Source organism: Corylus avellana, chromosome ca5 (assembly GCF_901000735.1).
Source record: "Corylus avellana chromosome ca5, CavTom2PMs-1.0".
Lineage (NCBI taxonomy): Eukaryota > Viridiplantae > Streptophyta > Magnoliopsida > Fagales > Betulaceae > Corylus > Corylus avellana.
Genome location: NC_081545.1, coordinates 2,660,331 through 2,671,803, shown reverse-complemented (window position 1 = coordinate 2,671,803; position 11,473 = coordinate 2,660,331). Strand labels below are relative to the sequence as shown.

General features: G+C 36.3%; 1 protein-coding gene across 1 annotated transcript; it reads right to left on the bottom strand.

The window, feature by feature from the left end:
- Nucleotides 1–1,116: 1,116 nt before the first annotated feature.
- LOC132181413 (E3 ubiquitin-protein ligase COP1) lies at nucleotides 1,117–9,277 on the bottom strand. The gene is made up of 13 exons (XM_059594620.1): nucleotides 8,919–9,277; nucleotides 8,343–8,420; nucleotides 7,719–7,874; nucleotides 7,019–7,375; nucleotides 6,290–6,447; nucleotides 6,105–6,170; nucleotides 5,224–5,302; nucleotides 4,885–5,040; nucleotides 4,689–4,787; nucleotides 3,468–3,572; nucleotides 2,759–2,938; nucleotides 1,794–1,904; nucleotides 1,117–1,496 (listed from the first exon to the last, which is right to left on the bottom strand). The coding sequence occupies exons 1-13, from the start codon at nucleotides 9,213–9,215 to the stop codon at nucleotides 1,326–1,328; spliced, it is 2,013 nt and encodes a 670-aa protein (XP_059450603.1). The 5' UTR covers nucleotides 9,216–9,277; the 3' UTR covers nucleotides 1,117–1,325.
- Between the last annotated feature and the right edge of the window lie 2,196 nt (nucleotides 9,278–11,473).

Here is an 11,473-nt window from a genome sequence, read left to right as displayed (position 1 = left end):
GTGTGATAGTTAATTTAATGATAATTTTAAAAGTCACGTCAGTTATGAATATAAAAGTCTTATGTATATAGCATTACTCCACCGAATCTGATGAGTACCGTAACAACAAACCAAATATTTTTTCAAATTACTAAATCGGATGCCGCTCTTTTCTCCCATTTAAACAACCCGGCTACCCAAAGATAACATTTGCCCATATGAGAATGCTCTTAGGTTCAAAACCTCAGCAGGTGTACAAGTAATAAGGAAGCTTTCATGATCAGGCTTCCAAGAAAACAATTACAAGCATTATATGTGTCGCATGAGTTCTTTTGTTGTTTGTCCTTGTAAATAATGCAGCGTTACAAACAACTTTGTGTTGTAGGCTACTTCATACTTGTGCATATTCTCAGCAATTATCTCAAAGTTGTAGGATTGTGTGGATCTCATATTTGTCCTCATCACCCTCCCCACAGTAACCCTCAACCCCACTGAGGAACCCAGCAACCCCTTTACTCCGCCATCACCTTCCACCGCCGCCTATAGCTCGCAGAGGAACCCAGCCACCCCTTTTACTGCAGCATTACTTTCCGCCGCCCCTATAGCTCGCAGAGGAACCCAGCCACCCCTTTTACCGCAGCATTACATTCCTTCGCCTTGCGCTTATCGTAAAATCTCTTACTGAGGGGCTTATTTTGGAATTGTTGGTGATGATATTTAACATTGTCAAGTAAATTTGATTAGTTTTGAAATTTTTTTCTGTACCAACCATAAAACAAAAAACATTTTCAAGATCTCAACCAAAAGACAGAAAATTATTTAAACCCATTAGTTTAAATTCTGGTTTTTTGTTCTTGTTTTGAAATAATAACATCAACAACGTTATAACGCTTTTTCAAACCAAAAACAAAAGATACCTCTCAAGACAGCAGAGACACTATAATTTTCCCGAAAATATTTTCCCTCAAAAATGATTTTAGTCAAGACAAACACAGCCTTAAAAGGAACTGACCAATGTTGTACTTTCATTTTTCTCAGGACTGCATTAGATTTTCAATTTCATTCAACACATAAAAATGTTCCTCCATATACCATAATTATCAAGATACACATTCAGCCAGGAGAGAGAGAAAGAGATATAAGAAAATATGTAGTTTCCGCTTAACTTGCACTGTGACCTACAAATTGTAAATTATACACCATGCCCTCTAAAACCTACCAATTTCCGCATTTTAATAATATATATATACAAAAAAAAATTACATTCATCGGGTAAAAAGAAAAATGTACATTCAATATAATTTCACCCTTGCTCTTACATTACTCTCATCTTTCCTTCTAACTCATCAAACCGCAAGAACTAGCACCTTAATTGTGCCCTGACTATTAGCAGTTAGCATTGTAGGGCTGTCACTCTTCCAGCATACCGCACTAATGAAGTAAGATGCAACATCATCATCAGAGTCATTAACATTTGGAGAACTAAATTTATGCCAAGTCACAGGCCTGGGGATTTCCTGCATTAGACACCAAAACTTAGCTTAGTTTGTGTCAAGGTTACATCTATAAGCAATGCCCATTTTTAAGTAAAATGAAAAATGTAGAGATGCCATTTATTGGTCAAGATTTAATGTTGTTATATCTATTAGTGTAAATGATATTATGTTATAAATATGTTAGCATATCATTCAAAAAATTTAAATTTACACAGTTAAATGCAATAATATTAAATCCTAAACATGAAATGGCTTCTCCCAATTTCCAGTGAAATGGAGAGGATCCTCGGACTAAATGCTGCTTTGGAAATTACTAACCTTATGGTAGACAAACACTTCATTTGTCTCGCTGCCGCATGCAATGTATTCGCTATTTACTGTAAGGCCCACAAAGTTCTTCTCATTTGTGTGGCCTCTGAAGGTACGAACCTGTAAACATCATTGCAAAGAGTTTGACAAGTTTGGTCATTGTATTAATTTAACAACTAATACCAAAGCACTAAAATAGAAAAGGAATATGTTCTGGCACAACCACAACTTGTACTTCCCAATAAATACATACATAAACGCATGCATGTAGGTAAAGAGAGAAATTTTGCTCTTGGAAAAAGAGAATTTAGTGAACCACCTACTAGTTTCAGAAAGAAAAAGCCAAAGGTGCCACCAGTCTTGCTGGATTCCAAATCCATTGAAGTTTGGAAAAGATGAGTCGTACATTTCCTTTTCAATTAGTATTTAATAATTCAATTTTGGAAGAATCTCATCAACTAGAGTTCATATTGAAGTGGGAATAGAATTTGGCAAAGGAAGCGCAAATGTTAAATCCAAAATCTACGAGTAATGCTAGAAGTCTCTTTTGTGTCCCTCTAAAAATGAGGTAGCTTTTAAACTCACAATTTGATCAAAATCAAATAGTGATCAATCACAAACTCAATTGTGATTTTAAGAACCACATCATTCTTGGAGGGAAGCAAAAGAGACTTCTAGAATTACTCTTACATCTCTGGCAACAAAATTGATTAAAAGCCTTAGTTTTACAAGTTGTCTAACTCTCTGTGTCTGTCTTCATCTCTCTCTCTCTCCTTCATCATGCGGAGTTTAAATGGAAATGGGAATAGTATTTTGGAGGAAGACCAAATGTTAAATCCAAAAACTATCTCTGGCAACAAAATTGCATAAAAGCCTTGGTTCAGAAGTTGTCTACAAGAATCTATGCAAGTAAATAACCGACAACTAAAGGTGCACACTGCAGCTACTTTGCTTCATAAAGATAGATTACTCACCGGCGTATTTTCCTTCACATCCCATAACCGTAATGTGCTGTCTGTAGAAGCAGAAGCAAGCTCATTATTTGATAAAAATTTCACATATGAAACGGCTTTCCTGTGCCCACTGAAAACATGGACTGGCTGACTGATGTTTCTTAAATCATAATAGTGAATCTGATGATCTGCTGAACCAACCTACACAAAGACAAGGGAAAAACATCTCGTAATTGAAGGCTCTCTTGTCCCAACGTATACCAAATATTAAAAAAAATGTGTCCATGCCATTGGACAAGCCTATGTATGACCTTGATTTCAATTATTATAATGAAGCAGAAAGTGACATTTTTAAATATGGGATCCAGAACTTGGAAAATAGTAATCGACAAAATAACCTACGAATTTGTATTCCAATTACACATAAACAGGATGTTTTGCTATGCCCTTTCACCATATGCTTTTCCCTGGGAACAAACCCACCCAAAAGTGGATGTCAATTAGCAGAACTTGTTTATGCATATGCATGCACACAAGTTTACATGCAGATCAAACCAAAGAAAAGCTTTCTTAGGCATGGTAGATAATGCGCTGCTACACATTGTCGCTAATGCTGAGCAAAGCACTAGTCTAGCTCCACAATGATTAATTACGAAAATAAAAGAGGATGCAATGCAAACTGAATTAGCACAATATATTTGTGTCCAAAATAAAAATTAAAGGAGCATACCGCAATGTGATTGCTAGATCCAGGATTATACTTGACACAGCATATATTTGCTTTCATGTCAATGTTAAGAACGCTAGCTTCCTGCTTTGTGCACCAAACTTTGACCTGCTTGTCATATACAGGAAAGATGTAACATATGGTTAATTTAGAATTTAGGAGCACCACTTCTTAATTATCACAGGTCGAAAGGGAGCATAAACCATGAAGTATTTAAAGTTCTACATTTCCAGAATCTAAATGTACAGATAAAATTTAACAACCATGCTATTTTTTATTGCTTGTTCAAATATTACCTACTAAATTTCTCCTTCCACAGTAAAGCAAAGTTTCAGTCTGCTTCCACTTAGAGTGGGTAATTTGGATATTAATGATAAGCATGCTAGGAATCAAGCTAGCCTTATGCTTCTGCGATGAGAGACTACTTCCTTCATGCCTTTCCATTAACCATAAGCCATTATACATACAAGAAAGAAACGAGTCCTAACTGAGGGAACAAAGCCTTAAACTGCACATTTATGCTAATTGGAGGAGAGAATAAGAACCAGCATACATAGGTAGTGTGTACTATCAGTGACGCTTATCCATGGAACACAGAACTTCAAAAGTGTACTGGTAGCCCTTCCTAAGTGAAAAGAAAACCAAAAAACGAATGCAAAGCGCACTTGGTTTCCACTATGGTGCTTTACTGCAGGGTCCAAAATTTGTGTAATGGATTATCGATGACAATAGATTCATGTTCACTGATCTAAGGCTATGTTGGAAGCTTATACCATGTTCAAAGTTAATACATCTCAAAAGAAGCGCAAAAATGCAATTAAACAGACTATTAGTGGAGGGACCAACTAGTAAAAAACCCGAATCAAGTCCCCAAACCAATTTAAGTGGAATTTCCTGATACACTACATTAATTCCATGTGCAACTACTGCATATTATCTCCTCGATTTGTCTTCTCAGACTGCAATCAAATGATACTTTTTTAATACCTAGAAAGTTGTGCCAAACAAAAAGCTAGCATATTTGGTAAAAAATTTCAAAAGTACTTCTTTAACTTTTTAACTCTAAAAATAGTCAAAACACACTTTTAGAAAAAGCTTAAAATTGAAGCATTTTCTAAAAAGCTCTTTTTAACTTTAAAAGCTCTACTTCCCAACGCAATCCCAAACATGATCTTAAGCATACAAAAAATTTTGGTTAAGATCGAAAAGTACATTGCATAGTACCTTATAATCATCACTACCAGATACAAGCATTGAGGGCTCTGTACGTGAAAAATCAACACTCCATGCACGTTTTTCATGCTCTTCATACTCCATCACACTCTGCCAAAGGTACAGGTTACTGGGATAGGCATCTTACAAAAATAATGTCCAAGTAATAGAACAAGATTTTTCTAACCATGATACTCCTGATAATTACCTGCCGAGTATTTACATCCCAAACCGTCACAATTCCCTCATAATCACTACTAGCAATGTGGTTCTTAGTAAAGTTGTTCCAACTCAAGCAACTAAGTTTTGAGCGCGTCGTCATCTCGACAACAGGATAGTGCATATCAGCAGATTCATTCACAACCTTGAGAGCAATAGCTAGGGAATGGTCAACAAACCAGCTAAAGACACCAAAAAAAAATAATACTATGCAATATATATTATGAAACAAAAAGAGTCTTCATCAGTAAGGATTCGCCAATAGTTATGAGGAAAAACAACCAGACTCAAAACAAAAAGCAAAAAGTTCTTGAAACCACGACCTTACCATGGAGAAGTCAAAGACCTTTATGCACCGGGATACTCCAGCAGTAGCAAACAGCTCGTCATCACGGTCAAATTCAATGCTGCAATAAAAAGCAGTCAATTCAGAAAACACTCCACAGATCATCTAACAACCACTGAAAACTATAAAACACACAAAATAACACACACACAGGCTATATAAAAATTCAAGAGATACGAAGGTGTCCACAAAGACTCATATTAACTGCATGGCATATCCTACATATATCATTTTGTAATATTGCTCTATCTTCCATTCAATTGCAGGACTTAAACATTCTTCACAACCAGACTTTCATTTCAGCTTTATCTTGTCCTTGTATCATAGTAACTTTTCCCCCCTCAACTATAAGTTATAATTTCCCAAGTACCAGGGTGACAATTATTTGTCCAACCAAAATATTCTATTATTCAAGATTAAACCTAAAGCTGATTTTTTTTCTTTTGTATTAGATAAGTGACATGATTTTATTGAATTGAGAGGACACTCTACTACGAGCATTGATTTCTTAATGAATTATTTGTGACAAGATGATTCAATGTTTCTCATATGCATGTGTGCATCTCACACGAAGAAAAAATGTTTGATTGTGGGGCTAATCGATGGCACTAAGAATAAATTTCATTGACCTATCGCATTGCCTTCTAAGTTACCCTAAATGTCATTGCATCAATAGATCAAATTTTTCAGTGAAAGTAATCTAAAAGTTTAGTACTTTATTTCATTTACTACTGCAGAGATACAGATAAAAGAATAAACGAATAAATTATTCTGTGATAATTTCAAATGCCAGACAACAAATTTATCATCCCAAAAAATTAAATCTGAAGGGTCTACCATGACATACAAGACAATTAACTCACCTTGACACTATATTGCCAGAGTGGAATAGATCCCCATGCCTGAGTTCGGCCATGACCCTCAATCGACTGTTTCAAAATATCAAACAAAAATTGCAGATCAACTACATGTGGATAAAAATAAAACATGGTAGTACAGCTAACTCTAAAAAGTACTGGTACAAAGAAATTGAAGTTGGAATTCATACCTGTATTGTGTAAAGGTAGTCAGCACCGATTGGAAATCTGCAAGACCCTCATTATAACCCTCTCTGGGTATGATACTTTTATCCTTTTCTTGCTGGTTATGTTGTTTGTTTGCCAACAGACGTCGTTTTTGCAGGTAACACTCTTGTAGGTCACTGAACTGCAGCCAGGGAAGGAAATGTGGGTAATCCTAGATAGAAGAAAAATAATATTGTGGACATAGTTTGCCATCCTGGAAGACTGAGCTATGCATTTTCCTGTAATACTAATCAATACAGATATGCAATACACTTAATCATCCAAGAAGCACATTTTTAGAAGAAGCCCCAAATAGCATATATCAAAAACAGTTTCTGAACATTTACCTGAGCCCCAAGTATTTTTTATAAGGTTTTATTGAGTCGAGTTAAACAATATTTTATTCCTTTTTTCTTTAAATTTACATACTATATAAAAAAGACACCAAGGGTACTCCATCCGAGCACAAGTATACAGGAGAAGAAAATTCATGACATACAAGAGTAAAATCTCAGATAGCATTTACTTTGAAAACCAAAAACACTAGGTGATCTTTAGGGGGATTCTGGCATATTTTTCTCTTTTCAGCATTCACCCACTAACTAACATTGAAGTTCATAGATTACAACTAGTGATTGTCAGGCACATTAACTTTTGCAGATAAAGCAACCGGGATAGTATTTCTATAGATGAAACCATGTAAGATAACAAACCTGGGCATGGACCCGCTTTTTTCTTGCGACAGATAGACCCGATTGATTGATGCACTGCGAGTCTGATCCACGTAAAGAATCCTTTCTCTGCTGTCCAGGAGATATGACTCCATACTTTTCATTTACTTGCTTATTTTGGAGGTTCCCTGCAGCCAACCCTCTGCGGGCATTTAGAGAACTGGAGATAAGGTGACTAGTGTTCTTATCCACTGATGAAGGCCATGATTTTCTTGAACTAGAGTCATCTCCAAGCATGCGCAGTTTCACAGAGTACCTATCCCTTGCCCGATACAACTCCATTCTATGTCTCTCTACAGAAGTTATATCCTCTTTAATAAACTGGAGATCAGATTGTACCTAGCAAAGAAAAATAATTACTATGACTTAAATATCAATCAATCGAATTGTTTCAATGAAGACTGACCAAAAGCTTGTTAACCTAAAGCACAAGAACACAGAGGCAGAAAGTTAGGCATCCAAGTTGATGAGTCCACTTTATATATCTAACAGACATCATTAACCATCGGCTTATGGGGACCAACACCCCCGTTACGGCGTACCATGCAATAGGTCTCACAAGACATAATACATGTTTGAGGAAGACACCGGAGAAATAGAACAGAGACGCGTAGCAAAAGTTACTTGGCAAAATCAAAATGACTAAGCTGTAAATAGAGGGCCCAGACTGAAGGCAACAAACCTCACTCAGCTCATTAACTTTTTGGTCCCTTAAACGATTCAAGAAGGTCAGCAGTATCTGCATATTTCTTTCAGCTTCTTCTTGTTGCATTTTCCTCTTCTTCTCTGCAAGGAGTAACAAGAGGGTGTCCAGCTCCTTAATCGACACTTCACAACCCTGTCACGTTTTCAGAAAATTTTCAAACTAGGCATTGGCAAGTGCACCGACCAGCCATGAATATACAATACTATATGAATCCATTTTTAGGCCCTTACAAACCTATAAGTTTCGCAAATTTAATTTAGATATCTCATAAAGTAGCAAATAGCACTGTGAAAAAGGCCATTATCCACTGTTCTCTAGACTAAACTAAAAATCAATAATTACAATTTCTTGCCTCAAAAGGCATTTTCCGTTAGTTAAATAGAAACGAGAATGAACCATATAGGCTCAAATCAACTGAGAAATACAACCAATTTACCTAATAACATGACACACACACACACACACACACAAAAAAAAGAAGATAGAAGACTTAGGATCACGACATAGAATAAAATTTTTCTGTAAGACAATCTCAACACACAAACTCGAGAAATTAATGCACATAGCAAGCATAACATAACTAGTCCCGTGAAAACTGACCTGTTGCAATGCATGACGAAATTGTTCCACGGGAGAAGCAGTTCTTGATATTTGATTAGCAGAAGCCTTCTTCAGTAGCTACAAATGTCGTACAGAGAAAGCAGAAAATACAATAAGCTTCATTTCGAAGTAGATCATTTCAAGATACAAATTGTGCATTGCATTATCCTTATTACATTCAAACTTTCACATTTAATCCAAATCAAACCATGCCGTTGGCGTTAACTATAGTAAGATTACAAAAGCGACTAGACATGTGAAAATAATTTTTCATAATCTACCCAATAAAGTTCAAATTTAGCCAATGATCTAACACTCTCCTTACTATTCTAATCGATTGTTAGCCCAGACTCGATAAGAAATGGCGATTTAATTATTTTAAACAATATTCTAACCCTCTCGTTCACCTGAATCGAGACTCAATAAAAATAAAATAAATCATTGTAATCAATATTCTAATAACATGTGAAATTGTCATCACCGTAAATAAAAATGAGGTTGATACGAGACGGTGAATTTAAGCCAAGTTAATAGAAGAAAAGGAAAGCTGAATTGAAAGTTTCTGAGGAATTGAACCTTATCGAGCAAGAAGTTGGGGAAGAGGTGGTTGAGGGTGAGGTGGTGGGCGCAGCAGGGGCAGTCGCTCTTGTGGCGGAGGTGGGTGTCGATACACATATAGCAGAAGCTGTGTCCGCAAGCGGTCAGGAACGCGTCCTTTATGGTCTGCATGCATATCGGGCAAAGCAAGTCCTTGTCCAGCTCCGCCGAGACCCCCTCGGATTCTTCAGCAGGATGAGCCACGGCGGGGGGCGCCTCTCGCTTGGCCACCGCCGGGACTACAGGCCCTGTGCCCGTTGACACTTCCTCCATCATCCTCTCCGTATCTGTCTGAATTTTTTGTGTCTGAACGGCTTCTTTGTTCCTTAGAGTTGCAGAGAGACACCGAGAGAGAGTGGGACCCAGATTGTAGTTTGTGAGGGTGAGGACGGACCACGTGATCACTTGCCTTACCGGGTCTGGGTCTTGGCATGTTAGCCCAAGTGGGCCCATTTCATTCTTTGTTCTTTTGAAAAATCATTTGATTCCTCGTTAAATTAAGGTGGTAAATTCATGTTCGAATAGGCGTCAGTATAAGACCCATTTAAATAGGCAGTGACATGATTCAACTATTATAACTTATTTAATTAACAAAATTTTCAATTATTGGACATGAAAATGTAATTTAATACAAAAATATTAGTATAATAATTCCTAATTATTGAACATAAAATGGAATTACACCACCCAAGTTATATCTTTATAACTAGAGATGAGGCTGGGGTAATTTTTTTTGTGTTAGACTTTAGTGTTTTAATTTTCTAGTTGTAAAAATAATAATAAAATAGAATAAAATAAAAACATTTTAATTTATGCAGGTCATATGTGTCATTTGTGAGTTAAGTGGTTTTGACTCGAAATTGACTAGTTTACGTCTAATCGCATTAACTCAAATTGACCCAAGTTCTATTTTACTAAATCTTAATACGCTAATTTTATATTTAATTCAAGGGTCAAATAAAAAGTTGTTAGCCCTACCCTTAATTGAATCTTGACGAGTATCAAATTGTTTCTCGATTTTAAATTTTATCTGAGAAATTATTTAGTATATTTGTTAATGTGTTTTGAGGGTATTTTTTATTTTGTATTTGAAAAAAAAGATTTTTGTTAATGATATAAAGGTAACAACCATTTTATATTTTACAAGTATCATCTTCAACACGGGCTACTTGTGTCGAATAAAGGGGAATGCTCACGTAGTGGGGACAACAAAGTGTACTGTGGGAGCAAATTTGGCATATGAACACTCATAATGTCATGAAGGTGTTTATGTGGAGAGCATATCACAATGATCTAGCCACCAAAGCAAATATGTTTCGATGGAACATTACAGAAGATCCTTTATGCCCCATTTGTAGTTCTGAGTTAGAAACCATGGGGCATGTTTTGTGGAGTTGCCTGGTAGTGAAGGCTATATGGAACATGCGTGGCAATAAAGTCCAAAAAAGAGACATTGTTAATGAGGAGTTTGTCTTTATCTTGGAGAAGCTCCTTCAATTTCTAAGCAAGAAGGAGATAGAACTCATGGCGGTGGTTGTAAGAATGTTATGGCTTTGACGGAATGCATTCATTTATGAGAAAAAGGTTAGTCCTTTTACCAAAGCAATCGGGTGTGCCTCAGAATCTCTTGAGGCATTCCAATTAGCAAGGTCCCGAAAAGAGGATGTGTCAAAGAGGGTGAATACAAATGATCTTCGATGGGAAGCTCCTAAGAACGGCTTTGTTAAAACAAATTGGGATGTGACGGTGGATAAAAATAGCAGGAAGATGGGTGTTGGCGTGGTAGTCCGAGATGGTATAGGAGAGGTGATGGCGACATTGTCAACACCAAAAGAATACATAGTCAAGGTCGAAATTACGAAGGCAGCTATGGCATTAAGGGCCATTAAATTGGGTCGGGAACTGAGTTTTTATAAGGTGGTTCTGAAAGGTGACACCTTCCAAGTAGTGTAGACACTTAATAAAGATGGTAAAAATTGGAGCTAATATGAGCATCTTATTGAAGAGGCCCGTGATGTTTTTAATTGTTTGCATAGCTAGAAGGTTGGGTTTTTATAAGGTGGTCCTGAAAGGTGACGCCTTCCAAATAGTGCAGGCACTTAATAAAGATGGTAGAAATTGGAGCTGATATGAGCATCTTATTGAAGAAGCCCGTGATGTTTTACACTGTCTGCATAGCTGGAAGGTTAACCATGTTCAGCAACATCTTAATGGAGAAGTTTATCGTTTAGTGAATGATGTATTATCCCGTAGCATTAAATAGGTCCTTATTAAGGAAATTACCAATTGTATATTAGACATTGTCTCTGTTGAGCGTTGTGCTTAAGTTGTTTGTTATTTATAAATCGCATGATTCCTTTTAAAAAAAAAATTACTTGTTAATGTTTTTTAAATTCTATATTTTATATTTTCTTAACAAGAATAGTAAGGTCATGCTCCATAAAATGTTTCTGTGTGACTGTGTATAGACTACTGCCTTAATTTCACAAATTATTTTTTTATCTTATAATTATCACATAATGCTATTATGCTAA

Excerpts from the sequence above, each read along its gene's own strand:
- LOC132181413 (XM_059594620.1), bottom strand. The coding sequence starts at position 9,215 with ATGATGGAGGAAGTGTCAACGGGCACAGGGCCTGTAGTCCCGGCGGTG. Across the intron at positions 2,939-3,467 it reads GATCTAGCAATCACATTGCG|GTTGGTTCAGCAGATCATCA; the intron begins GTATGCTCCTTT and ends GTCTTTGTGTAG. Across the intron at positions 1,497-1,793 it reads AAGTGTTTGTCTACCATAAG|GAAATCCCCAGGCCTGTGAC; the intron begins GTTAGTAATTTC and ends TGTCTAATGCAG.